The 26,642-nt window shown below is 68.2% G+C and overlaps 1 protein-coding gene across 1 annotated transcript; it reads left to right on the top strand.

The window, feature by feature from the left end:
- Positions 1–362: 362 nt before the first annotated feature.
- On the top strand, positions 363–24,763 carry AHNAK2 (AHNAK nucleoprotein 2). The gene is made up of 10 exons (XM_037501867.1): positions 363–417; positions 589–759; positions 9,400–9,717; positions 9,807–9,914; positions 10,308–10,366; positions 10,441–10,530; positions 11,622–11,763; positions 11,992–12,176; positions 12,273–12,518; positions 12,932–24,763. Exons 1-10 carry the CDS (start codon positions 363–365, stop codon positions 24,761–24,763), a joined length of 13,206 nt encoding a protein of 4,401 aa, XP_037357764.1.
- The last annotated feature ends 1,879 nt before the right edge of the window (positions 24,764–26,642 follow it).

Below are 26,642 nucleotides of genomic sequence, written 5' to 3'. Positions count from 1 at the left end.
CGGCGGGGCGGGGCCTGGGGGCTGGCGGGGCCTGCGGAGCGGGGTGACCGGGGCGGGGCGGGGCCTGCGGGGCGGGGCGGGGTGACCGGGGCAGGGCGGGGCCTGAGGGGCGGGGAGGGGCCTGAGGGGCGGGGTGACCGGGGCGGGGCCTGCGGGGCGGGGCGGGGCGGGGCCTGCGGGCGCGGCCAATGGGCTGACTGAGGCCGCAGCGCCGCGCGGCGACCGCAGAGGCGGGGCGGGCCCCGGCGGGTCGGGGTGCGGACGCCCCGCAGTCCGAGCCCGGCCGCCGGCGGCAGCGGAGGGGGAGCGCGCGCCCGCGGGGCCGCCGGGCCGGGACGCCGGGACGCGACGCGGCCGCCGCGATGTGCGACTGTTTCCACGTGGTGCTGCCCGCCTGGGCCGGAGCCCCCGGCAGCGGTGCGCTCCCCGCCTGCAGCCCTCCCTCGCCTCGGGGGCCGGGGGGCCGCGGGGGGCCGGGGCCGCGCTCGGGGCGCCTCGGCTGCTGAGGGTCTGCCGCCTCCCTCCCGCCTCCCTCCCCACGCTCGCCTGCACCTGTCCCCGCCACCCGCTCCTGTCCCCGCCTCGCAGGTCGCTCCCGCCCGTCCCCCTTGTCACCGCCTCCTGCTTTGGGACGCGGGGCTTGTCTTGGCCCTGGAGGCGGCCACCGGGGAGGTCAGCACGTGTGGCTGGACCCTGGGGGCCTGCCGCATGGCCTGGCCTCCGACCTGCTTGGGGGCCAGTGGCTGACTGGACCAGGAGGTAGGGCTATTGGCCTTGGCGGGAGACTGCCCGGCTGGGCTGGGCTGAGCCCATGGCATGGCCGGCCTCTGGCTTGGTGCTGGCTGGGGCGGGGCTGGACCTCAGGTCTCTGGCTTGATCAGGAACTGGACTGGGGTCAGACCTCAGGCCCAGGAGGGCAAGGTGGGTGTTGTCCGTGGGTGGGACCCCAGGGGCATCAGTGCCCCTCCCTCAGCTCTGACCATAGGTGGCAGCAGGCCCTCTCCGGCGCCCCTCCCTGCGGTGAGCCTGGGGACTGTCTCAGCCTGGGGGAGGGTGGGTGGGGAGGGGCAGACTTTGCAGCAGGTCAGTAATGCCGCAGCCTGGCCACACCCTGGACACCAGGCCAGCTGCCCGCAGGGGGCGGGGCCTTGCTGCATTGGCGCGGCTGGACCCTACTCCTTGGGGAGGAGTGATCGATGGTGAGGGGCCACCCTGATGCAGCAGGTTGAGTGGCCAGGCCTGGGCACGCCCCTGCCTCAGCAGGAGCCCCCAGGCCCTCCTGTGGCCCGTTTGTCCATCCAGCGCCAAGACCGAGGCCAAAGGTGTGGTGTGAAGGCCCCACTGCCCAGTGGCCGCCCTCACCCAGTTGGGAGCCCAGGCGCCCTGCCCTGCCCTGGGCAGCAGGTGGGAGAATGGTGGCCGCACGTGTCGGGGGCCCAGCCCTTCCTCACCGGGGCCAGCCCACATCCCATCTGCCGCACCACAGGGCCAAAGTGGGGCCGCAGGACTTGGGGCGCCTTACTCTGCCTCCAGCTCCATGAGTGACGCCTTCCTGGCTCAGTGCCACCCACCCAGACTCCCCAACTGCAGGGCCCAGGGCCTTCTCACCCTGCCTGCAGAGCCCACGCCCACCCCCACCCCGACCCCCCCCCCCCCCGCCCAACTTCTGGGGCTGCTTCCAGCCCTGGGGCCACCAGCTGCACTCAGGAATCAGGCTCCAGGGCTCCTGGGCTTGCGTGGGAGGCCTGCTGGATCAGAGCCTCTGGGGTTCTGACACAGGCTCCAAACCCCACTGGCAGACAGGGGCGCCCCAGTGCCCGGTCCTAGCTCTCCAGCCTGTCCCCTCCGAGCAGACCCGGGGTGGGCAGACCCCCACCCAGTCCAAACCCATCCTCCGGCGCCAGCCTCCTGACAGCCCCTCGGTGGCCCCAGCAGGGAGCCCGCCCCCCACAGCTGTCTGGAAACAGACCCCCGCCACCAGCCTCCCTGCACCGGGCCCCACGCCTCAGGCGCGACCCAGCGAGGGACGGGAGCTCGACGAGCACTCCCCCCAAGCTGGACCAACAGGTTCGCTGGACGGGCCGCAGCTCCCCCCACCCGGCCAGCCGCAGACAGTAGATCCCTTCCCAGAGCCACACGGGCCCGCGGTTGGGCTGTGGGGTGCACTCCACCTTCGCCGCTACGAGCCCCCGGCTTGACCAGAGCGCCCCACCCCTTCCCCGATGCCCCCCAGATCCAGGGAGATCCCAGGTGTGGAGCACACCATGAAGGGAGTTTGGGGCTCCTCAGTGGGGGCCCAGGCCCCTTTCCCAACGGGACGGGGTGGCGCCCCTTCTGTGAGCTTGGGGCAGCATGGGGCCGTGGACCGGGCTGACATCCGGCGGCAGGAGCACAGCTGCCCTGCGGTCGGGCGCCGCCCGGCCGGGGCCTGCACACAGCAGACCTGGGAGCCGCCGCTGTGCTGCCCGGGGTCTCCCAGGCTCCCAGGCGGCTCCTCAGGCCCAGCCCCGCGGCATGCAAGGGGCAGTCGGGCTCCTGGGCCTGGTGCCCCAAGCGCTTTCCTGGGGCCGATTCGCAGGCCGTGGCCAGTATCCTGCTTCCTTTCCTGCTAGACAGATGGGCCCTGCCCCACCGGCCCCGGGCGGGCAGGGGCGGGCGGAGTGCATGGGGGGCTGTGCCAAGCCCGTGGCTGGGCCCTCAGGCTTGGGGCTCGTGGGGCTGTGCTGGGCAGCGATGCCCGTGCAGCGTCTCCACCTCAGTCCGGCAGGTTGCCGGACTCCTCTTCCAGGAAGCCCCTGGATGGGGGCCCACTCTGACTTCTCAGACTGGGTATTTCAGGGGGACCCTGGGTTGGCTTGCCTAGGGGTGGGGCACCGGGCAGGAGGACCCCCGGCCGTTGGGGGACACCGGCTACTGGGGCCCTGTCCCCCACTGCAGGAGTGAGAAGCCACGCTCTCCCCAGCTGGGTCCTCTGCCAGGGTGGGGGCAGGAGCAGGCCGACCCGGACGTGGGGTATCTGTCCACCCTCTGTCTGTCCCGGGCCCGAGACGTGGGAGGCCGTGCATCCACAGAGCGGGGGCCACCACCATCCACTCAGCGGGGACAGGGCAGACTCAGGTCACTCCTGTCATCGGCAAAACCTAGGGAGCAGGCGGGCAGGGAGGGCTTCCTGGAGGAAGGGCCACTCCGCGGGGAAAAGAGTACAGCCAAGAGACCTGGGGGGTCTGGCCTGCGCACAGCTTAGCAAGGGGCCTGGGGTGGGCTTGTCGGGTGGGGGCATCTTGGGGTGGGATGGGGTGTCGCTGTGCCTGGGGTGTAGGAAGGCGCTAGTGGGGTGGCGGTGCCGTGGGGGAGGGGCTGGGGCGGAGGCCAGGTGGGAGGAGGGCTGTGTTCCAAGGGCATGGGGAGGGGCTCCTAAGGGGCTAGGGCAGCCCCCCAGAGGGGACGAGGCCGGCGGTGGGGCTGAGGTCTGAGGGGTGCAGGGCACCTCAGCTGCGTGCCCGAGGCTGCCCTCCCCAGGTTAGGGCCACCGCCTTGGGGTGCGGTTGCCCTGAGCCGCCCGCGGATTCTCCAGGTGCTGTTTTTCTTTTTTTGGAAGCCAGAGCAGCCAGGAGCCTAAGGCCCGCCCTGGCGGGATAAATATTTAATAATCAGAAGCACTTTCTAAAATGGAAAGATGGAGCTGGGCCCAGGAGGCCGGGGGTCTGGTGTGGGCGGGCCTAGGGGCTCTCTGCCCGCCCCCCACGGCCACTGGGGGAGGCGCTCGCCCCAAGGGTGGGAGAGAGTAGGAGGCCCCGGCCCCTCTCCAGAGAGGTTTTGGGGACTCCTGCAGGCACATCACACCAGGGCGCCAGGCTGGAGGCAGGGTCAGGGCGGGCTCTCCAGTCCTCCGGGGGCAGCAAGGCCCAGCAAGGTGGGGCTGGCCGGCTGTGGGCTGGGTGCGGACCTAGGAGAGGGATCGGCCGTGCGGCTGGACCCCTGGTGGGGCTCCCTGTTCCTCCTGCCCCTGGACGCTCCAGGCTCCCGGGATGCCCTTGCTCCCTGGCCCTCGGTGGGCCCCGCGGCGGCCCGTCCCCGCCAGGCCTGCTTGGGAGGCGCGGGTGACACATCTCCTGGGAACGCTCCTCGCAGCTCAGTCACTGGCGGCCGGCCGGGCCCACGGAGGTGCCCAGCAGGGCCCTGGCCCAGCTACCACAGTCCTGCTGCCCTCGGCCCCCAGCCTGGGCTGGGCACGGGGAGGGGGCGCACTTGGGGCCGGAGCCCCTCCCTGAGGGGAGTCAGGCTGCCCCTGGAGGACTGGATCCCTTCAGGGGCACCCCCCAGGCCCCAGTGCCACAGCCCGGCCTCCCCCTGCCTGCAGCACCCCCTTGGGCAGGGACCAGAGTGTCCCTCCCCCGGGATGGCTGTGGCACTGGCTGGGCAGTGTGGGAGAAAGCGGGGTCCGGCTGGGGTGGGCCCAGCAGCCAGTGTAGGGGCTCGGAGTCCCAGAGGCCTGGGGGCAGGGTGTGGGGCAGCATCCCTGGGGGGAGCAGGGCAGTGCGGGGCGGCGGGGCGGGGTCTGGCTGTGCCCCTTCCTCTGGCTGGAGAGGTGGGGCCGACCAAGGGCCAGGGCGCCAGGGAGCTGGCAGGTGGAGGGCAGCACTCAGCAGAGTGGTCAGCTGGGGCCCCCAAACTCTGGAGGGGTGGGGTGTGGCAGCCCTGCTCCCGCTAGCATCCTCCTCAGGTTGGGGGGCAGCGGGGCCAAGGTGATGCCCCCGTCCTGGACTGGTGGTCCTGCCGGACTGGTGGTCCCCCAAGACCTCTGGCCTCTTACTCTGGGCAGGCAGGGGTATGGGTGCTGGGGCCGCCTCCCACCCTGAGCCTCAACCCACTGGGATCCTCCTGCTGCCCCCACCTTAGGCCACTTCTGGCTTCTTGAATGGGGGCGGCCCCCCATGACTCCTTCTGTGCCTTCTGCCCTTGGCTGCCCCAGGAGTCCCCACTGGGCCACAGTCCCCGGCCCCACCTGGAGTGACCCCCAGACACCCATCGCGCCCTGGAAAAAGGGCAGGCCTCCCTGCCCCCACCCAGGGCCTGCTCAGGCCTGCTTGTGGGGTGCAGGTGCCCACAGCCAGCTGGGCCTCGCCCCATCAGCTGTGGGGTGCAGGGTGGGGCGGGAGATCTGCAGTTAGCTGGGCTCACACCAGAGGGCCTGCCCTGGCCTGCGCACCTGCAGAGCTGTGTCCACCCCCTCCGTCCTGCGGGGGGCAGTCCAGGGTGAGGGTCAGCAGAGGTGGCCAGCCGGAGCTCTGGGACCAGGTGGCTTGGGGGTTTTGAACCCCTGGCCGGCCCGCCCTGGCCCTGGGGCCTCCTCATGCTGTGGGCAGCTGCACAGGGCAGCTGACTCTGTGTTGAGGGGCCGCATTGCCGGGGCGCAGGGGTCCCAGATGGAGCAGATGTGTCCGGTGGGTGCCTGGGATATCTGCAGGGACCCCAGCAGGGCCTGTGGGGTGTGGACCACCTGTGCTTTCCCAGGGCGGGGCGGGCGGGGAACAGTGTCAGCCAGGGACGGTTCCTCCCTCATCCTGTCACAGCCCTGCCTGGGGCACTTGGGGTGGGGCCGGGTCCCCAGTGCCAAGAAGCTGAGGGGGCGGGGTCCGGGCCCCGCCCACCCTGCTAAGCTGAGGGCTCTTCACTCTGGGGATCACATCGCCTGGAGAGCTGGGTGAGCAGGCTGCCCGCCCTGTGCCCACCGCGCCAGAGCCCCGCTGGCCCAGCCTGGCGGCTGCCCACCTCCCCTCCCAGCAGGTCTGTGGGGCTGGGGTGGGCAGCAGGGGCAGATGGGGCACAGAGTGGAGGCATCTCCTGGACCCCGCGCTGCCCGGCCTGCCGAGCCATCCACCATGGCCAGGGCACAAGCGCCATCGCAGTCCCGGGCCAGGCAGACCCTCGAGACCAGAGCCCGCGGCCTGGAGGGCCCCCCGTGGGGGTGCGTGCGGCTGGGAGGGCTGCCCACCGCAGGGCCTCAGGCGGGCGCAGGGGCTGCTGCAGCCCAGGGCTAGGCCGGGTGGGTGGGCTAGGCTGGGCCCGTGGTGGGTGCACAGGGCCCAGGGGACACACCTGCTGCCCTCCCAGCACAGAGGCCAGTCGCCCTCGGGAGAGTCCAGTCTCCCCTGCAGCTCTGCCCTGCCCCTCTACTCCCTGCACGGGCATTGACTGTGCCCGCTGTGTACGGTCGCCTGGTGCGCAGAGGCATGAGCCAGTGTCTGGGCCAGGGGCCGGGCTGGCAGGGCTGGCGGGCAGGGGAGGGAAGTGGAGGAGCCTGGCTGAGCTCACTCATGGGCAGGAGGCCTGGCCTGGCAGCAGCTGAGGAGCTGGGGGGCCCCGCCAGACTCTGAGAGGCTTCTGGGCTGTTTGTGCCGGGGACTGTGGGGGGCGAGGAGAAGGGTGGGTGATGGGAATCCCCGGTGGCAGAGCCGCCGCCCCAGGCCCAGGCAGACAGGAGGTCCCCTGCCTCGGGGCAGGGGCAGGCGAGGGCCGCCCGGAGCCCCCTGGGGAGCTGGGCCCTTGGCTGCGGGTGTTGCTCTGGAGAGTCTGCCAGTCCCAAGACCGGTGAAGTTCCAGGATGGGGCGAGGCCGCCCCGTGTGCCCCCGTGGGCGCTGCCCCAGGGCCAGCCTGCACCCGCTCCTGCCCCCTCCCAGGCCGTGCGCTAGAGCGGGAGGGACCCATGTGCTACCCTTGCCCCGCGGACACCGGAGCACACCCCTGGCAGGCAGTGCCGGGCCCCTCAGGCCCCTCTGCGGAGCCCCGGCACGGCCGAGTCCTGGGACAGGCCCTCCTGCCCTCCAGACCTCGCTGACCTGCCCCGACAGCCAGCTTGTTTAAGCACAGTCAGCCCCGGGGCCTCCTCTGGACTCTCCCAGAGCCCCCTTGGTGCCAGCCGCAGGCCCTGTGGGCAGGGAGAGTGGGGGTTGCCCTGGGCCATCACCCCTCGATCACGCAGTCCCCGCTCGCTCTGGATAGTCCATGTCCTGTAGGCGCAACCGGTGTGGACCAGGGGCCTCTGCCCGCCTCGGCCCCGGCCGCCACCGCCCAGGCCACCCCCGCAGTACCAGCCTCTCCTGGTCCTCCCACCGGCACCGCCGGGTGGGGCGCTCTGGTGTAAGCGGGGAGGGCTGGGGGCGCGGGACAGCCCCCCTGTGGAGTGGGCTCTGTGGCTTCCCTCCACCGGCACTGTCACGCCGAGGACTGGCCAGCCTGGCCATGGCCCCCTCCCCAGCACTTGGGCCGAGCTGAGACCCTCAGGACCCTCAGGGCCCCCACGGGATGGTGCAGCCTGAGGCTGGCGGGGGGCCGGCACCCTCACCTCCTGCCCCAGGGCCCTCCTGCTATCTGCGCAGCCCCGATCTGTGTGAGGGGTGCAAGAGACATGGGTCTGCTACCACCCGGCAGCACCCAGCTGCCTGCCCAGGCCGCGGCCTGCCCCCCTCCTGCCCCCATCTCCGCCCTGCAGGTGCCCGCCCCGGGGGTCCTGAGGCTGGGGCTGGCCTCCCGGGCTGCCTGGGCCCCGCCTCAGTTCCCAGCCTGGGGTGTGTCTGCTCTCCCAGTTGTCAGCCTGTCCTCCCTGGTTCTTGACACCCACGAGGCTTCCCTGGAACAGATTTGGGGTGTAGCCCTTTACACCCACAAGGCTGCCCTGGAACAGATTTGGGGTACTGTTTCTTAAATATGGGGGTTCCTGCCCTACCAGGTGGACCTTCAACTCAGGGCCCTCCCAGAATGCTGTGTCCAGCCTGTACCCTCTTCCTCGGGGTCCCTCGTCCCAGTGGCTGTGGTCCAGGCCCTCCCCAGGCCTGTCTGGCGGGGCCTCCGCCCAGTGCGGGGAACGCCCAGCCCTGCCAGAGCAGCGCCCGGTGCCTTGTGACTCAGGGGCGGAGGCTGGTTCTGGGGGTGGGGGGTGCTGGGCCTCTGGGCTGGTGGAGTTTCTCAGGATGCCCACCCCGACTCGGGGGAAGCGTGAGCGCCCCGCAGGGCCCCCCTCTGCCCCGCCCCCGGGTCAAGGGAGGCAGCCCCCATGTGCCCCCGTGGGCGCTGCCCCAGGGCCAGCCTGTACCCTCTTCCTGGGCTTCTCTCGCCCCAGTGGCTTTGGTCCAGGTCCTCCCTGCCTGGCTGGGCCTCTGCTCAGGGGGCGGGGCACCCCCGGGACTTACCCTCCTTCCAGCCTCCGATTCCTCATGGGTGACCGCGGGGCACTCGCTCGGGATGGGGAGCGAGGGAATGGGCAGAACAGGGCGGGAACCCGAGGCCCAGGAGAGTGGGCTCAGCTGCGCTGCCCCGGCTGGTGTGAGGGCAGGCTCCCGGACAGGCCCCCGGGCTCCCCACCCCGCCGCAGCGGGACCCGCCCCTCCCGGCCCTGCCCGCGGCTCCTCCGGGCCAGACACCAGAGCGGGCGGCGAGCACTGGCCTTCGCCGGAGGCGGCCCGCCTGGGCAGCGAGGGGCTGTCCTCCCCGTCCAGGGAAGCCAGGCCCGATGGCCAGCCCGGGCCGGCGCCCCAGCTGCCGGGGCGGGGGAGGCTGTGAGATCCGCTGCGTCCCCGGGCGCTGGCGACTCTGCTTCATCGCCAGCTCCAGAGCCGCTCGGCCCCGCTCCCCGCTGCGGCGACGGGCGCCCCCTCCGGGGCTCCTCAGGGACTTGGGAGCCATCCAAGTCACAGTTTGGCAGCCTTTGGATGTCGGGTGGCCGCGGGACTTTTTCCCTCGGAAAAGGTACAAGTCCTGAGAGTGGCTGGACGCCCTTCCCAGGTGGACGCGCTGGTCCCGGGGCAGCGGCCCTCCCCGTCCGCCTTCAGCTCCGCGCCCGGGCGGGAGGAAGGCGCCCGCGTGCTGGCGGCCGGAGCGGCTGGGGCCCGGCGTCCTTTCTGGGTGGCCGGGCCTCGAGCGTGACCTCTGGCGCCAGCTGGTCGGCTGTGACGCGGCGTCCTCGGGCGTCCCCGCAGCTCTGCGCCGGCAGCCGTCTGTCCCGCGTCCGTCCCTGGCCGTCCCCTCCGCCCTCTCTCCCCGGTGACCGCCGACTCCTGAGTGGGCGCGCCCACCCTTCCTGCTTTTCCTTTCAGATCTAACCCCGCTCTCTTCCTTTTCCTTTTTTTTCCCAAAGATTTATTTTATTTATTTATGCGCACAAGGGCTGGGTGCAGGCCGGAGGTGCGGGGGTGGGAGCACCCACCAGAGGCAGAGCGGGGAGCAGGACAGGCGGACTGATGACGCCCGCTGCTGGGGGAGCCACGGGGGACGGGAGGGTCGACCGCGCCTGCGGGCAGCTCCCTGGCGGGGGTGGAGCTCAGGCCGCAGCGGCTGCAAACAGCCTCCCGGGGCCGAGCCTGCCCCTGAGCCCCAGGCAGGCCCCGTCTCCCTTCTTCCAGCCAAGGTTTTGTGGAATGTCAAGCCCCTTTATGCTGAACGTGAGCGGTTGGCTTCACCGCCTCCGTCGCCTCCCGGCCTTGCCCCGGGGCTCCCCGAGTGGACGCTCCTGGCCTCGGGGAGCAAAGGACGCGTGGACACTGCGGGCGCTTGGGTGGTGTCGGGCTCCGCTCCCCTCGGCGGAGCGCGGCTCCTCAGAGCCGAGCCTGCCCCAGAAGCCTCGGGGGATCCCAGCCTGGGTGGCCGGGGCGGCGTGGAGAAAGGGGTGCTGCCCAGCCGTGGTGCCGGGCTGGACGCGGGGACGGGGGGTGAGGCCGCAGGTCGGCCCGGTCAAGCACCGCTTGTCGCGGACGGGGGTCCCGGCTCCGCCTTTAAAGGCTTCTCTGCCCCTCGGCCCCTCCCCCAACAGCCCGGCCCAGGCAGGGGCCCAGCTGCGCCCCTTACGGCACCAGCCGGGGCCTTAAAGGGCTGCCCGGTGGCCTGGGGCACAGCCACCGGGGACAGAGCCGCCCGGGCGGTATGGGGCGCACGCTCCGCCAGGGTGGCCGCAGGGCGGCCCGCACGGGTCCACAGCTGACGGCTGAGGTCGGGGGTTCGCACAGCCCAGTCCAGGCGGCAGGCGTGGCGGGGACGTCGGGGCCTGGCTCGAGCCGGAGCGGCCGCGGTGCCCCTGTGCGAGGGCGGGATGCAGCTGCCCAGGGCTGCCCGGGCCGGGGTCAGGGTCAGGGCGAGTCATTTCCCGTCGCGCGCCAGGCGTCTCAGGTCCTCGGGGCCACCCAGGGCTGCTGGCCTCGGGGTGCGGCCGCCTGTGTCCCCGCAACACTCCGCACGCCCTGGTGTCCGTCTGATGGAGCCCCCCGCGGCCCTGCCCCGGCTGCCCGCCGCGCTCTGCTGACACCTGTCTCCGCAGGGACTGGCCGGCAGCTGCAGCCGGAAGAGCCGGACGTGGAGGCGGAGGAGGACCGCTCCGTAAGTGGGGGACCGCCCTCCTGGCCAGGCCTGGGCAGGGCCGAGGGCTGAGCGCCGTCCTCTCCTCCCGGCAGGTGACCGCGCGCGAGCTGGTGCGGCCGCAGCCCCAGGGGTCCTCTCCTGTGTACGAGTGCGTGGCCGAGGGCGCCGGCTCTGGACTCCCGGTAAGCCCGCCCGATGGAGGCCGCGGGGGGCCGGGCGAGGAGCCCCTGCAGCCGGGCCACCGGCCTCCTCGCCGACCCCTCCCCTTGGGGCCCCGCCGGCCAGGCCGGAACACTGTGGCGGGGGTGCGCGTGACAGGCGGGTCCCGCGAGAGACGGGGTCCCTGGGGCCTGCTGCTCCCCAGCTGTCCGCTACCCTCTCCCGCCCGCCGGCGCCGCGCCCTGGCCTTGTGCAGCGGCCAGTGCTGGGCAGGGCTGAGCCGTTCCCCTGCGGCTCCGCTCCCGCCTGCACAGCAGGGGCCGGCGGTGCCCGGGCCTGAGCCGAGGTCTCCGGGCCTCCCAGGGTCCCCTGCGCCGGGGGCAGGTGAGTGACCCCTCTGTCCGTGGCTGCAGGGCGACGCGCCGGGCGGGCCAGCCTCCTCGGGGAGACGGAGGTCCTGGTGGCGACGGGAGTCAGGGGCGTCTCGGGCATTTCCCAGGATGAGCAGCCCAGAGGTGGGTTTGGGCAGCGCGGGCAGCAGAGTGGGCCCCGCGCAGGCCCCGGGCCAGGGCCCAGAGTGCAGGGCCGCCCGGCCGGCCACCGCACTCTCCACCCTGTGCCCAGGAGCCCGGCCGGGCGGGGAGCTGCTCCTCAGCTGTGTGGGGCTGGCCGCTCACGTCCGCTCAGGCCGCGGAAGCCTTTAGATGGCGCGGCCGCCTGCCAGAGGGTCCCTGCCCCAGGCTGCCGGGTCTGTGGTGGCAGGACGGGCGCTTGGAGGCCCCGCCAGATCCAGGCCCCGGCCCCAGCATTTCCGCAGCGTCTGGCCGGCTGCCCCGGGCCCACACTGGGGCGGGGCGGGGCGGGGAGCAGCACGAGGGCCGGGCCTGCCCCGGCCGCTCCCCGTGCCTGCTGGTCCTGGACGGGGCCTGGTTGCGCAGGGGTCACCCCGGGGGGGCACCAAGCGCAGCTCCCCCAGAGCTGCCTGCGGCTGGCTCGTCCCCGAGCGGCACACGGCCGGGAACCCGTGGCTCCGCGTGGCGGGCGGTGGGCAGCCGGGACTGTCCTCTGTGGGGGACGTTCTGCCGCCACGGCCTCGTGCTCTGCGGCCGCGCAGGACGCCCCGGAGGTGACGCTGGAGACCAAGGCGGAGGCGGGGGCCAGCGGCTACAGCGTGGCCGGCGGCGGGAGCCGGGGCGTCTTCGTCAAGCACGTGTTGAAGGGGTCCTCGGCAGCCAAGCTCTTCAACCTGAGAGAAGGTGCCAGACACCCCAGTCCCGGGCCCTGGGCCCACCGGGAAGGGAGGCCGGGAGGGGTCTGGGCACACACGACCTCTGGGTGACCCTTGAGGCTCTGGGAACAAATGAAAAATATCTCACGTGACCCCGGGCGACCCTGCCCCCCACGACGTCCTGGGGGTGGCTCTAGGAGCCGGGCCCTTTCCTCGTGCTCCCCCTGGGGGCTAAACCAGGGTCCCTCCACGCCAGGGGACCAGCTGCTCAGCGCCACCATATTCTTCGACGACATCAAATATGAAGATGCGCTCAAGATCCTGCAGTACTCGGAGCCCTACAGGGTCCAGTTCCAGATTAGACGGAAACTTCCGGCCAGACAGGACGAGGCCCAGCTGTCCAGAGGCACCCAGCAGGGCCCAGCAGGCACCAAGAAGCAGGTGAGGGGCCCTGGCTCTGGAGGCCCCTGCACCCCTGCCGCCCCCAGCGGCCTCTCGCCGCCCTGCGGTGGACCGACCCCTGCCCTTGCGTTGCAGCTCCAGGTGGCCCCTGACGGCCCCCCAGGCACGCCCGCGAAGACGCTGGAGGCAGACTCAGACCAGGACAGACTGCTGGGGCGCCCGGATCGGGCCAGGGGCCGGCAGCCCCAGAAGGAGCGGCTCTCCTGGCCGAAGTTCCAGCCCGGGAAGGGCAGTCGCCAGCTGGGGCCCCGGCGCTCACGCAGCTCCTCGGAGGCCCAGGAGCTGTCGCCCACGCACCCCTGCTCAGAGGCTCCGCTCCCGGTGGGGAGGCCCCCGGGGGCCGGCTGCAGAGCCTGAGGCTCAGGCTGGGCATGGGGAGGAGCTATGCGCCCGGCGGGGCAGCAGGCAAGGCAGCCCGGGGCGGGGAGGAGGGGGCCCGCGCCCAGCTCCTGGAGGACGCAGGGCTCTGGGATGAGGGCTGGGGGGACCCCAGGATAGACTCGGGAGGCTGGGGTGAGGGCGAGACCCCAGGGGCACCCCGGGCCACGGCCCTGCCAGGCCCACAGCAGCAGGTGGCACCTGGCGGCCTCGGCACAGACAGAGGAGAGACAGGCCAGGGGGACCCCATGCCAGGCGGGAAAACTGGGGGAGCCCAGGCCCTAGGGTGTGGGGGGGTGAGCGCGAGTGAGGGGGTGTGCGAGCTGGAGGCTGGGATAGCCCGGCTGTCCCTGCAGGACACACACCCACAGGTGGACGCCACAGGGCACATGCGGGGCTCACACCCCGACCGGCCCCAGTCAGAGGCACCAAAGATCAAGGAGGCAAAAGACGGGGCCGGAGAGGCTGAGGGAGGGTGGGCAGCACCGGCGGCGGGAAAGATGCCGCAGAGTGAAGGCGCAGCACAGGTGGGCGCCAGGGAGTGGGGGCACGTGGTCCGGGGACTGGCGGACGAGGCTTCCACAGACAGCAAGGTCAGCATCATCAGGCTGAAGATGCCCTCCTTTGGGGTGTGGACAGAGCAGCAGTCCAGGGAGGGAGCCGAGGAGGAGCACAAGTCCAGCCACGGTGAGCGGGCAGAGCATGGGCACCAACACAGGCACAAAAAACAAACCGCCCAGGACCTCAGCATTCAGCCACCATTGGCCGAGGTGGAAGACCCGACTGTCCAGGTCGCTGTGAAGCTGCCTGAGGGGCACGTGCCCGAAGGAGACTTCGCCCAGGCTGAAATGACCGCTGGACTCAAGGGCCACCTCCCCAAGGTGAAGACGGGCCGCCTCAAGATGCCGAAGGTGGAGCTCAAGGCACCCCAGTTGGATGTCAAGGGTCCCAGTATGGATCTAGAGGGTCCCAAGATGACGGTCAGTTGCCCCGACGTGGACATGTCCATGGCCAGGACACAGGTGGACATCCAGGCACGGGGAAACTTGCTGGAGGGGGACCTGGGACTGGGAGACACGGAGGTGACCTCCAGAGATAGTAAGTTCAAAATGCCTAAGTTCAAGATGCCCTCCTTCGGCGTGTCGGCCCCCGGCAAGACTGAGAAGGCCTCTGTCGAGGTGGACGCATCCCTGCCCCAGGGCCAGGCAGACGTCTCGTGGCCGCCCATGCAGGGAGGCATCAATGCCCCGGACGTCAATATTAAGCTGCTTTCAGCTAAGGTGGACGACCCGACTGTCCAGGAAGCCATGAAGCAGCCCGAGGGCCACGTGCCCAAAGGAAACTTCACCCAGCCTGAAATGGGTGCTGGACACAAGGGCCACCTGCCCAAGGTGAAGACAGGCAGCCTCAAGATGCCCAAGGTGGACTTCAAGGTGCCCCAGGTGGACATCAAGGTCCCCAGTGTGGACCTGGAGGGTCCCAAGGTGACAGTCAGTTGTCCCAAGGTGGACGTGTCCATGGCCAGTACAGAGGTGGACATCCAGGCACCAGGAGTCTCACTGGAGGGGGACGTGGGCCTGGGAGACAAGGAGGGGATCTCCAGAGACAGCAAGTTCAAAATGCCCAAGTTCAAGATGCCCTCCTTCGGGATGTCAGCCTCAGGCAAGACTGGGAAAGCATCGGTTGAGGTGGACACGTCCCTGCCCAAGGTCCAGACAGACATCTCATTGCCGTCCATAAAGGGAGTCGTCACAAACCCCGACCTCACCATTAAGCTGCCCTCGGCCGAGATGGAGGACTCAACTGTGCAGGTCACCGTGAAGCTGCCCGAGGGCTACGTGCCCAAAGGAGACTTCACTCAGCCTGAAATGGGCGCTGGACTCAAGGGCCACCTCCCCAAGGTGAAGACAGACAGCCTCAAGATAGCCAAGGTGGACCTCAAGGCACCCAAGTTGGACGTCCAAGGTGCCAGTGTGGACCTGGAGAGTCCCAAGGTGATGAGCAGTTGCCCTGACATGGACGTGTCCATGGCCAGCTCACAGGTGGACATCCAGGCACCGAGAGTCTCGCTACGGGGAGACCTGGGCCTGGGAGACATGGAGGTGACCTCCAGAGACAGCAAGTTCAAAATGCCCAAGTTCAAGGTGCCCTCCTTCGGCGTGTCCACCCCGGGCAAGTCCGGGAAGGCCTCGGTCGAGGTAGACGTGTCCCTGCCCCAGGGCCAGGCAGACATCTCGTGGCAGGGAGGCAACAAGGCCCCCGACCTCAGCATTAAGCTGCCTTCAGCCAAGATGGACAACCAAACTATCCAGGTCGATGTTAAGTTACCCAAGGGCCAGGTGCCCGAAGGAGACTTCTCCCAGCTGGAAATGGGCGCTGGACTCGAGGGCCACCTCCCCAAGGTGAAGACAGGCAGCCTCAAGATGCCCAAGGTGGACCTCAAGGCACCTGAGTTGGACATCAAGGGCACGAGTGTGGACCTGGAGGGTCCCAAGGTGACGGTCAGTTGCCCTGAGGTGGACTTGTCCATGGCCAGTTCAGAGGTGGACATCCAGGAACCAGGAGTCTCACTGGAGGGGGACGTGGGCCTGGGAGACGCGGAGGTGACCCCTAGAGACAGCAAGTTCAAAATGCCCAAGTTCAAGATGCCCTCCTTTGGCGTATCCACCCCAGGCAAGTCCGGGAAGGCCTCGGTCGAGGTGGACACATCCTTGCCCAAGGTCCAGGCAGACATATCATTGCCTTCCTTCAAGGGAGACGTCAGGGCCCCAGACCTCAGCATTAAGCCGCCTTCAGCCGAGGTGGACGTCCCGACTGTCCAGGTCGCCGTGAAGCTACCCGAGGGCCACGTGCCCGAAGGAGACTTTGCCCAGCCTGAAATGGGCACAGGGCTAAAGGGCCACCTCCCCAAGGTGAAGACAGGCAGCCTCAAGATGCCCAAGGTGGACCTCAAGGCACCCGAGTTGGACATCAAGGGCGCGAGTGTGGACCTGGAGAGTCCCAAGGTAATGATCAGTTGCCCCACGGAGGACGTGTCCATGGCCAGCTCACAGGTGGACATCCAGGCACCGGGAGTCTCACTGGAGGGGGACGTGAGCCTGGGAGACGCGGAGGTGACCCCCAGAGACAGCAAGTTCAAAATGCCCAGGTTCAAGATGCCCTCCTTCGGCGTGTCCATCCCGGGCAAGTCCGGGAAGGCCTCAGTTGAGGTGGACACATCCTTGCCCAAGGTCCAGGCAGACATATCATTGCCTTCCTTCAAGGGAGATGTCAAGGCCCCAGACCTCAGCATTAAGCCGCCTTTGGCCGAGGTGGATGTCCCGACTGTCCAGGTCGCCGTGAAGCTACCCGAGGGCCACGTGCCCGAAGGAGACTTTGCCCAGCCTGAAATGGGCGCAGGGTTAAAGGGCCACCTCCCCAAGGTAAAGACAAGCAGCCTCAAGATGCCCAAAGTGGACCTCAAGGCACCCGAGTTGGACATCAAGGGCACGAGTGTGGATCTGGAGAGTCCCAAGGTGATGGTCAGTTTCCCTGAGGTGGACGTGTCCGTGGCCAGCTCAGAGGTGGACATCCAAGCACCAGGAGTCTCACTGGAGGGGGACATGGGACTGGTAGATGCGGAGGTGACCTCCAGAGACAGCAAGTTCAAAATGCCCAAGTTCAAGATGCCTTCCTTCAGCGTGTCAGGCCCGGAAAAGACTGGTAAGGCCTCCGTCGAGGTGGACGTGTCCCTGCCCAAGGACCAGGCAGACATATCGTTGCCGTCCTTTAAGGGAGACATCAAGGCCCCAGATCTCAGCATTAAGCAGCCCTCGGACAAGGTGGACGTCCCGACTGTCCAGGTCGCCGTGAAGCTGCCCGAGGGCCACGTGCCCGAAGGAGACGTCGCCCAGCCTGAAATGGGCGCTGGACTCAAGGGCCACCTCCCCAAGGTGAAGACAGGCAGCCTCAAGATGCCCAAAGTGGACCTCAAGGCACCGGAGTTGGACATCAAGGGCACGAGTGTTGACATGGAGGGTCCCAAGGTGACAGTCAGTTGCCCCGAAGTGGACGTGTCCTTGGCCAGCTCACTGGTGGACATCCAGGCACCGGGAGTCTCACTGGAGGGGGACGTGGGCCTGGGAGACGCGGAGGTGACCCCCAGAGACAGCAAGTTCAAAATGCCCAAGTTCAAGATGCCCTCCTTTGGCGTGTCCACCCCGGGCAAGTCCGGGAAGGCCTCAGTTGAGGTGGACACATCCTTGCCCAAGGTCCAGGCAGACATATCATTGCCGTCCTTTAAGGGAGATGTCAAGGCCCCAGACCTCAACATTAAGCCGCCTTTGGCCGAGATGAATGTCCCGACTGTCCAGGTCGCCGTGAAGCTGCCCGAGGGCCATGTGCCCAAAGGAGACTTTGCCCAGCCTGAAATGGGCGCAGAGTTAAAGGGCCACCTCCCCAAGGTGAAGACGGGTAGCCTCAAGATGCCCAAAGTGGACCTCAAGGCACCCAAGTTGGACATCAAGGGCGTGAGTGTGGACCTGGAGGGTCCCAAGGTGATGGTCTGTTTCCCCGAGGTGGATGTGTCCGTGGCCAGCTCACAGGTGGACATCCAGGCACCAGGAGTCTCACTGGAGGGGGACGTGGGACTGGTAGATGCAGAGGTGACCTCCAGAGACAGCAAGTTCAAAATGCCCAAGCTCAAGATGCCCTCCTTTGGGGTGTCCACCCCGGGCATGTTCGAGAAGGACTCGGTCAAGGTGGACACATCCTTGCCTAAGTTCCAGGCAGACATATCGTTGCCATCCTTTAAGGGAGATGTCCAAGCCCCAGACCTCAGCATTAAGCCGCCTTCGACCGAGGTGGACGTCCCGACTGTCCAGGTCGCCGTGAAGCTGCCCGAGGGCCACGTGCCCAAAGGAGACTTTGCCCAGCCTGAAATGGACGCAGGGCTAAAGGGCCACCTCCCCAAGGTGAAGACAGGTAGCCTCAAGATGCCCAAAGTGGACCTCAAGGCACCCAAGTTGGACATCAAGGGCATGAGTGTGGACCTGGAGGGTCCCAAGGTGACGGTCAGTTGCCCTGACGTGGACGTGTCCATGGCCAGCTCACAGGAGGACATCCAGGCAATGGGAGTCTTGCTAGAGCGGGACCTGGGCCTGGGAGTCACGGAGGTGACCTCCAGAGACAGCAAGTTCACAATGCCCAAGTTCAAGATGCCCTCCTTCGAGGTGTCCACCCCGGGCAAGACTGGGAAAGCCTCAGTCAAGGTGGATGCATCCCTGCCCCACGGCCAGGGAAATGTCTCGTTGCCATCGATGCAGGGAGACGTCAGCATTAAGCTGCCCTCAGCCGAGGTGGATGTCGCGACTGTCCAGGTCGCCGGCAAGCTGTCCGAGGGCCCGGTGCCTGAAGGAGACTTCGCCCAGCCCGAAATGGGCACTGGACTCAAGGGCCACCTCCCCAAGGTAAAGACAGGCAGCCTCAAGATGCCCAAGGTGGACTTTCAGGTACCTCAGTCAGGCATCAAGGGCCTCAGTGTGGATCTGGAGAGACCCAAGGTGACAGTCAGTTGCCCCGAGGTGGACGTGCCCATGACCAGTACACAGGTGGACACCCAGGCTCTGGGTGTCTCACTGGAGGGGAAAGTGGGCCTGGGAGACGCGGAGGTGACGTCCAGAGACAGCAAGTTCAAAATGCCCAAGCTCAAGACGCCCTCCTTCAGCTTGTCGGGCCCGGGCAAGACTGGTAAGGCCTCCATCGAGGTGGACGCGTCCCTGCCCCAAGGTCAGGCAGACGTCTCTTGGCCATCCATACAGGAAGGCGTGAAGGCCCAGGACCTCAGCATTAAGCTGCCTTCGGCCGAGGTTGATATCCCGACGATCCAGGTCACCATGAAGCTACCCGAAGGCCATGTGCCTGAAGGAGACTTTGCCCAGCCTGTAATGGGTGCTGGACTCAAGGGCCACCTGCCAAAGGTGAAGACAGGAAGCCTCAAGATGCCCAAGATGGACCTCAAGGCACCCGAGTTGGACATCAAGGGCGCAAGTGTGGACCTGGAGGGTCCCAAGGTGACAGTCAGTTGCCCCGAGGTGGACGTGTCCATGGCCAGCTCACAGGTGGACATCCAGGCACCTGGAGTCTCACTGGAGGCGGACGTGGGCCTGGGAGACGCGGAGGTGACCTCCAGAGACAGCAAGTTCAAAATGCCCAAGTTCAAGATGCCCTCATTTGGCGTGTCCACCCCGGGCAAGTCCGGGAAGGCCTCGGTTGAGGTGGACGCGTCCCTGCCCCAGGGCCATGCAGACATATTGTTGCCGTCCCTTAAGGGAGAGGTCAAAGCCCCAGACTTCAGCATTAAGCTGCCTTCGGCCGAGATGGACGTCCTGAGTGTGCAGGTCGATGCGAAGCAGCCAAAGGGTCAGGTGCCAGAAGGAGACTTCACCCAGCCTGAAATGGGCGCTGGACTCAAGGGCCACCTCCTGAAGGTGAAGACAGGCAGCCTCAAGATTCCCAAGGTGGACTTCAAAGCAGGTCAGTCAGACATCAACGGCCCCAGTGTGGACCTGGAGGGTCCCAAGGTGACAGTCAGTGGCCCCGAAGAGGACGTGTCCATGGCCAGCTCACAGGGGGACATCCAGGCACCGGGAGTCTCGCTAGAGCGGGACCTGGGCCTGGGAGACACGGAGGTGACCTCCAGAGACAGTAAGTTCAAAATGCCCAAGTTCAAGATGCCCTCCTTCAGCGTTTCCGCCCCAGGCAAGTCCAGGAAGGCCTTGGTTAAGGTGGATGCGTCCCTGCCCCATGGCCAGGCAGACGTCTCGTTGCCGTCAACGCAGGGAGACATCAGCAATAAGCTGCCCTCGGCTGAAGTGGACATCTTGACGGTCCAGGTCGATGTGAAGCTGCCCGAGGTCCCGGTGCCTGAAGGAGACTTCACCCAGCCCGAAATGGGCACCGGACTCAAGGGCCACCTCCCCAAGGTGAAGACAGGCAGCCTCAAGATGCCCAAGATGGACCTCAGGGCACCCCAGTTGGACGTCAAGAGCCCCAGTGTGGATCTGGAGGGTCCCAAGATGACGGTCATTTGCTCCGACGTATCCATGGCCAGCACACAGGTGGACATCCAGGCACCGGGAGTCTCGCTGGAGGGGGATGTGGGCCTGGGAGATGCGGAGGTGACCCTCAGAGACAGCAAGTTCAAAATGCCCAAGTTTAAGATGCCCTCCTTTGGCGTGTCAGGCCTGGGCAAGTCCGGGAAGGCCTCGGTCGAGGTGGACGCATCCCTGCCTAAGGTGCAAAGAGACGTTTTGTTGCCATCTATTAAGGGAGAAGTCAAGGCCCCTGATCTCAGCATTAAGCTGCCTGAAGCTGAGATGGACAACCCAACTGTCCAGGTGGATGTTAAGCTACCCGAGGTCCAGGGGCCCGAAGGAGACTTCTCCCAGCTGGAAATGGGCGCTGGACTCAAGGGCCACCTCCCCAAGGTGAAGACAGGCAGCCTCAAGATGCCCAAGGTGGACCTCAAGGCACCCGAGTTGGACATCAAGGGCGCGAGTGTGGACCTGGAGGGTCCCAAGGTGACGGTCAGTTGTCCCGAGGTGGACGTGTCCATGGCCAGTTCAGAGGTGGACATCCAGGCACCGGGAGTCTCACTGGAGGGGGACGTGGGCTTGGGAGACGCAGAGGTGACCCCCAGAGACAGCAAGTTCAAAATGCCCAAGTTCAAGATGCCCTCCTTCGGCGTGTCCACCCCGGGCAAGTCCGGGAAGGCCTCAGTTGAGGTGGACACATCCTTGCCCAAGGTCCAGGCAGACATATCATTGCCTTCCTTCAAGGGAGACGTCAAGGCCCCAGACCTCAGCATTAAGCTGCCTTCAGCCGAGGTGGACGTCCCGACTGTCCAGGTCGCCGTGAAGCTACCCGAGGGCCACGTGCCCGAAGGAGACTTCGCCCAGCCTGAAATGGGTGCCGGGCTAAAAGGCCACCTCCCCAAGGTGAAGACAGGCAGCCTCAAGATGCCCAAGGTGGACTTTCAGTTACCTCAGTCAGACATCAAGGGCCCCAGTGTGGACCTGGAGGGTCCCAAGGTGACGGTCAGTTGCCCTGAGGTGGACGTGTCCATGGCCAGTACAGAGGTGGACATCCAGGCACCGGGAGTCTCACTGGAGGGGGACGTGGGCCTGGGAGACGCGGAGGTGACCCCCAGAGACAGCAAGTTCAAAATGCCCAAGTTCAAGATGCCCTCCTTCGGCGTGTCCACCCCAGGCAAGTCCGGGAAGGCCTCAGTCGAGGTAGACACATCCTTGCCCAAGGTCCAGGCAGACATATCATTGCTGTCCTTTAAGGGAGATGTCAAGGCCCCAGACCTCAGCATTAAGCCGCCTTCGGCCGAGGTGGATGTCCCGACTGTCCAGGTCGCCGTGAAGCTACCCGAGGGCCATGTGCCCGAAGGAGACTTTGCCCAGCCTGAAATGGGCGCAGGGTTAAAGGGCCACCTCCCCAAGGTGAAGACAAGCAGCCTCAAAATGCCCAAAGTGGACCTCAAGGCACCCGAGTTGGACATCAAGGGCGTGAGTGTGGACCTGGAGGGTCCCAAGGTGATGGTCAGTTTCCCCGAGGTGGACATGTCCGTGGCCAGCTCACAGGTGGACATCCAGGCACCGGGAGTCTCACTGGAGGGGGACGTGGGCCTGGGAATCACCGAGGGGACCTCCAGAGACAGCAAGTTCAAAATGCCCAAGTTCAAGATGCCCTCCTTCGGCGTGTCTGCCCCGGGCAAGACTGGGAAAGCATCGGGCGAGGTGGACGCATCCCTCCCCCTTGGCCAGGCAGACGTCTCATTGCCATCGATGCAGGGAGACGTCAGCATAAAGCTGCCGTCGGCCAAGGTGGACGTCCCGACTGTCCAGGTTGCCGGCAAGCTGTCCGAGGGCCCGGTGCCTGAAGGAGACTTCGCCCAGCCCGAAATGGGCACTGGACTCAAGGGTCACCTCCCCAAGGTGAAGACAGGCAGCCTCAAGATGCCCAAGGTGGACTTTCAGGTACCTCAGTCAGACATCAAGGGCCCCAGTGTGGACCTGGAGGGTCCCAAGGTGATGGTCAGTTGTCCTGATGTGGACGTGTCTATGGCCAGTACAGAGGTGGACATCCAGGCCCCAGGAGTCTCACTGGAGGGAGACGTGGGCCTGGGAGACGCGGAGGTGACCTCCAGAGACAGCAAGTTCAAAATGCCCAAGCTCAAGATGCCCTCCTTCGGCGTGTCCTCCTCGGGCAAGTCCAGGAAGGCTTCGGTTCAGGTGGACGCGTCCCTGCCCCAGGGCCATGCAGACATATCATTGCCATCCTTTAAGGGAGACATCAAGGCCCCAGACCTCAGCATTAAGCTGCCGTCGTCCAAGGTGGACGTCCTGACTGTCCAGGTCGCCGTGAAGCTGCCTGAGGGCCACGTCCCCGAAGGAGACGTCACCCAGCCTGAAATGGGCGCTGGACTCAAGGGTCACCTCCCCGAGGTGAAGACAGGCAGCCTCAAGATGCCCAAGGTGGACTTCAAGGCAGGTCAGTTAGACATCAAGGACCCTAGTGTGGACCTGGAGGGTCCCAAAGTGACGGTCAGTTACCCCAACATGGACGTGTCCATGGCCAGCTCACAGGTGGACATCCAGGCACCAGGAATCTCATTGGAGGGGGACATGGGCCTGGGAGACATGGAGGTGACCTCCAGAGACAGCAAGTTCAAAATGCCCAAGTTCAAGATGCCCTCCTTCGGGGTTTCGGGCCCGGGTAAGACCGGAAAAGCCTCAGTCGAGGTGGACACGTCCCTGCCCCATGGCCAGGCAGAAGTCTCGTTGCCATCGATGCAGGGAGACATCAGCATTTCGCTCTCCTCGGCCGAGGTGTATGTCCCGACTGTCCAGGTCGCCATGAAGCTGCCCGAAGGCCATGTGCCTGAAGGCGACTTCACCCAGCCCAAAACGCGGGGTGGACTCAAGGGCCACCTCCCCAAGGTGAAGACAGACAGCTTCAAGATGCCCAAGGTGGACTTCAAATCACCCCAGTTGGACATCAAGGGCGCTAGTGTGGACTTGGAGTGTTCCAAGGTGACAGTCAGTGGCCCTGACATGGACATGTCTATGGCCAGCTCAAGGGTGGACATCCAGGCACCAGGAGTCTCGCTGGAAGGGGACCTGGGCCTGGGAGACACGGAGGTGACCTCCAGAGACAGCAAGTTCAAAATGCCCAAGCTCAAGATGCCCTCCTTCGGGGTGTCAGGCCTAGGCAAGTCCGCGAAGCCCTTGGTCGAGATGGACGCGTCCCTGCCCCAGGGCCAGGCAGACGTCTCATTGACGTCCATTAAGGGAGACGTCAAGGCCCCGGATGTTAGCTTTCAGCTGCCATTGGCTGAGGTGGACCTCCCGACTGTACAGGTTGGCTTGAGGCTGCCCACAGGGGCAGGCGGGCTGGGTGATGTGGGCAGCACTGCCAGAGAGGCCGTCCCTCCAACGGGGGAGGACCTGCCCGCCCCTGATATCTGTGGCTCAGGCGCTGCGGGTCCAGACCTTCCTTTGCTCCAGACCCGCCCATCAACTGGACTCAGGGAAGTGTCCTCTGCCTCCAAGGCTGTGGGTGGGCGCCGCTCTTCCGCTGACCCCCTGCTGCCCTGTGGCTGGCCTGGAGACGCTGTGACCACCCCCATGGACAGCCCAGAGAGGCCTGTCCCGGTGGAAGAGAGCCGGGCAGACTCGCGGGACAGCTGGTTTCAAATGCCCAGCTTCCGTCTGCCAGGCCTCCGCCGGGGGTCCTCCACGGGGCCTGCTGGGTCCGGGGCCCAGGGAGAGGCTCAGGGGCCGCTGCCCGCAGAGGTTGCAGCCAGAGCAGGGGACGCCCCCGCCGGCGCCGCAGCCGGGAGCCAGGGCATCTGCGCTGTGGGGCGTCGGCCGGCGCCTGAGGCCGCTGCTGAGAAGGCCTCCTACGCCGACGTCCTGCGGCGGCCCGCGGACAGCACCGGCCCGCCCGAGCGCCTCCCCCCTGCAGGGGTGTCCGCTGCTGAGGTCAGGGCGGGCGAGGGCGAGGGCCCCATCCTGCAGCTGCCGCCCATCCCGTGCTGTGCAGGAAGCCCTGGCCCTCGGGGAGAGCCTGGGGAGGGGGTCCCGTTCCCCCAGCTGAGGGCACCGGGGCTCACCTGCCCCGCCCCCCGCCCCAGATCTGTGGTCTCCGTCCCCGAGGTGAGGCCCACGAGGGGCCCGGACGGCCATGTGGACGTCACCCTGTGGCAGGACAGCCCTGGGGGCCGGGGTGCCAGCCCCCCGAAGGCAGGCGCGGGGTTCCCCGCCCAGCAGCCTGTGGACCCGGACCTGCCCTCCGACGCCTCCGGGTCCTCCGGGTCCTCCGTCAGAGCGCAGGTCCGGGCTGCCTGGGGGTGGAGCCCCGCGCTCCCCTCGCCGGACCACAGCCCCCCTGCCGCCGGCCCCTGCGTGGTGCGGGGGGCCCTGATCCCCGCCTCCCCGCTTCAGACGCCTTCCTACGGGTTTTCCCTGCTCAAGGGGAAGATCCCGGAGCCCCCGCCGCGGGCTGGCCTGGGCGTAGGCCCTCCCGACGCGGGGCCCGGGGCGGCTGTGCAGGACGCCTCCTCCGGCCCCGCTGCGGTCAGGCCGGACCCGGGGGAGCCCTTGGAGGTCATCGCCTGCGGCCCCGAGGAACCGGCGCTCCCGCCGCCCAGGCCCGAGTTCCGCCCCGGCCTGCCGGGCGCAGACAGCTGCTCTGAGGAGGAGCCGGCCGAGGTCCTGGCGACCCCCGCGGGGGACAGCGTGGGGGCCGGGGGGCCGGGGGGGCCGGGCCCCGCGGGGGCTGGCGGCGAGTGGGAGACCTGCCGGCCTGCTCAGGCTCTGGTTCCCCAGCTTGGGCTTCAGCTCTACGGAGGAGTCCGGTGCCGCCTCCGGGGCGCTGGCCGGGGGGCCCTGCAGCACAGGCACCGCCGGGGCCACCCGAAAGGCAGGAGCGGGGGAGCTGGTTCAGGCTCCCAGGCTGGGCTTCTCCTCCACGCCGAGCAGGAAGAGCAAGAGCGCCCCAGGGGACGCGGCCGGGCCAAGCCCCCGGAGGAGACGGTCGCCTTCTTTGACGCCCGAGAGTGCTTCTCCCGAGGAGGAGGAGGGGGAGGGGGGGCGAGAGTGGGGCGCCCGTGGTGGCCTCCGCAGCCAGAGCGGAGCTGATCCTGCTGGAGGGGCCCTGCGCCCGGAAGGCCAGGCCTGCAGGCCCATGAGGGCGGGGCTGCCCGCGCCTGCACCCTGCACAGCCCCAGCACCCCGCTGCAAGGCCGGGTCTCCGGTGGGGCGCCCTGGCCGCTCCCCCTGCCCTGAGCCGGGGCGCCCTCATGGAGGGGGGATCTCTGGGGGGCCTGTGGCCACAGGTACAGATGAGGCTCAGCTGTGCCGCCCCTCCCGCAGGCCGCCCTCCGGCCTACTCACGGCTTCCCGGCTCTCCCCCGCCCGCTGAGCGCCAGTGTCCGCAGCGCCTCTGCGGCCTGCACGCCCGCTGCAGGGGCACACCTGCGACCCGCTTGGCTGTCCCCGATGGGCAATAAAGGACATGACCTCCCACAGAGCCGCGTCTTTTGTTCCCGGCCCAGGGGCTTCGAGGGGCCTGTCCCGTGGGCCCTGTGCTCCTCGCGGGCCCGGGAGAGGGCACGAGGCCGGTTAGGGCCCAGGCCGTGATGGGCCCCTGCCCGGCTGCGGGCGGGGTGGTGGATGGGGCCACGGGCCTCCCAGGGGGTGCCTGTGCTCCGAGGGGCTCTCTCCTGGGGACAGAGGCACCTCCACTGCCCGCGCCCTCGGGGAGCGAGGGGCCTGGGAGGAGGCAGCCAGGCGCCGGCTGTGTCTCTGCAAAGGGCCTGTGATTTTTCTTTATTAGGTAAGCTTGGGTCAGGACTCAGTACAGGATGCCAACACACAGGGCCCACCGCACCGCCAGGCGCCCACCACCCTCACCACCGCCCCCGCCTCCCCTTCACCTGCCCTCCCCACACGGCATGGCCCTCGTGTGTCTGGTGGGACGGACGGGCCCAAACTAGGGCTCTGGAGCTCTCTGGAGGGCTCCCCGGTGGGGGCGGCAAAGGGGAAGCTGTGGGGTCGCTGGCTGGCAAGTGAGGGGGTGCAGGCTTGGGCATGGCCCTCCCCTGGCAGGCCAGGGGCCTGGTGTGGAGTCGGGGGCCTGGCGGGGGACAGGGTGCTGGAGGGGGGCCCATTGCGGGGAGCCGCCCAGCGCCGGGCCAGCCCCTCCCCCGCCGCCAGTTATGTCCGCAGGAACAGTCATCGCAGCCGCACGCTGATGACCGCCCAGGGCCTCAGGTCAGGGGCCGGCACAGCTGAGCTGGCCTCACTCAGCGTCCTGTGGGGCTGCTGTTCAGACTGGCCAGGGGAGGGCCGCCAGCCAGGGGCCGGCTGCCCGCCAGGTGCCCGCATAACCTGTGCCCACGCGCGTCCAGCTGCCCAGGCCGGCTTGTCCGCACTCCCGGGGAGGGGGTCACAGGGCATGACGTCCTGGTGGCAGGGGTCACAGGTCCTTCAAGAACGGCAGGGGCTGCATCCAGGGGTCCCCACCCCACCCCGGGCTGCTTCCGAGAGGGCCTGTGAAGCTGCCCCTGCGGGGAGGCGGCCACACCAGGGCGCGTGGAGCACCTCTGGGGGCTGAGGGCCGGGGCGGCCTCCGCGAGACCAGCCGCACACGCAGGCCCGCTGGGGAGGCGGTCCCTGCCGGTGTCAGGCTCCCTGGGCTCAGGCTTCGTGGCGAGCTCGGTGGTCTTGGCCCTGGGGCCCTCGCAGGGGCGGGACCCATGGAGAGGCCGGCAGGACTCCCGAGACTGGGAGGCAGAGCGCATTCAGGACGGGGTGGGGCTGGGGGGGCCTTGGGGCCGGGAGCGGGGTTATGGGGTGGGACAAGGGCGGGGCTGTGGGCGGGGCGGGGCCAGGCTCAGGGGCGGGGCTGTGGCTGGGCGGGGCTGTGGGACAAGGGGCGGGCTGTGGGTGGGGCGGGGCCAGAGGCGGGGCTGTAGCGGGGGTGGGGCGGGGCGGGGCTGTAGCCGGGGCGGGGCCG

This window comes from Talpa occidentalis, unplaced genomic scaffold, assembly GCF_014898055.3.
Source record: "Talpa occidentalis isolate TD23 unplaced genomic scaffold, MPIMG_talOcc4v2.1 talOcc4.11, whole genome shotgun sequence".
Lineage (NCBI taxonomy): Eukaryota > Metazoa > Chordata > Mammalia > Eulipotyphla > Talpidae > Talpa > Talpa occidentalis.
Note: the sequence above shows the minus strand (reverse complement) of the source record. Positions and strands in the feature narration are given on the sequence as shown.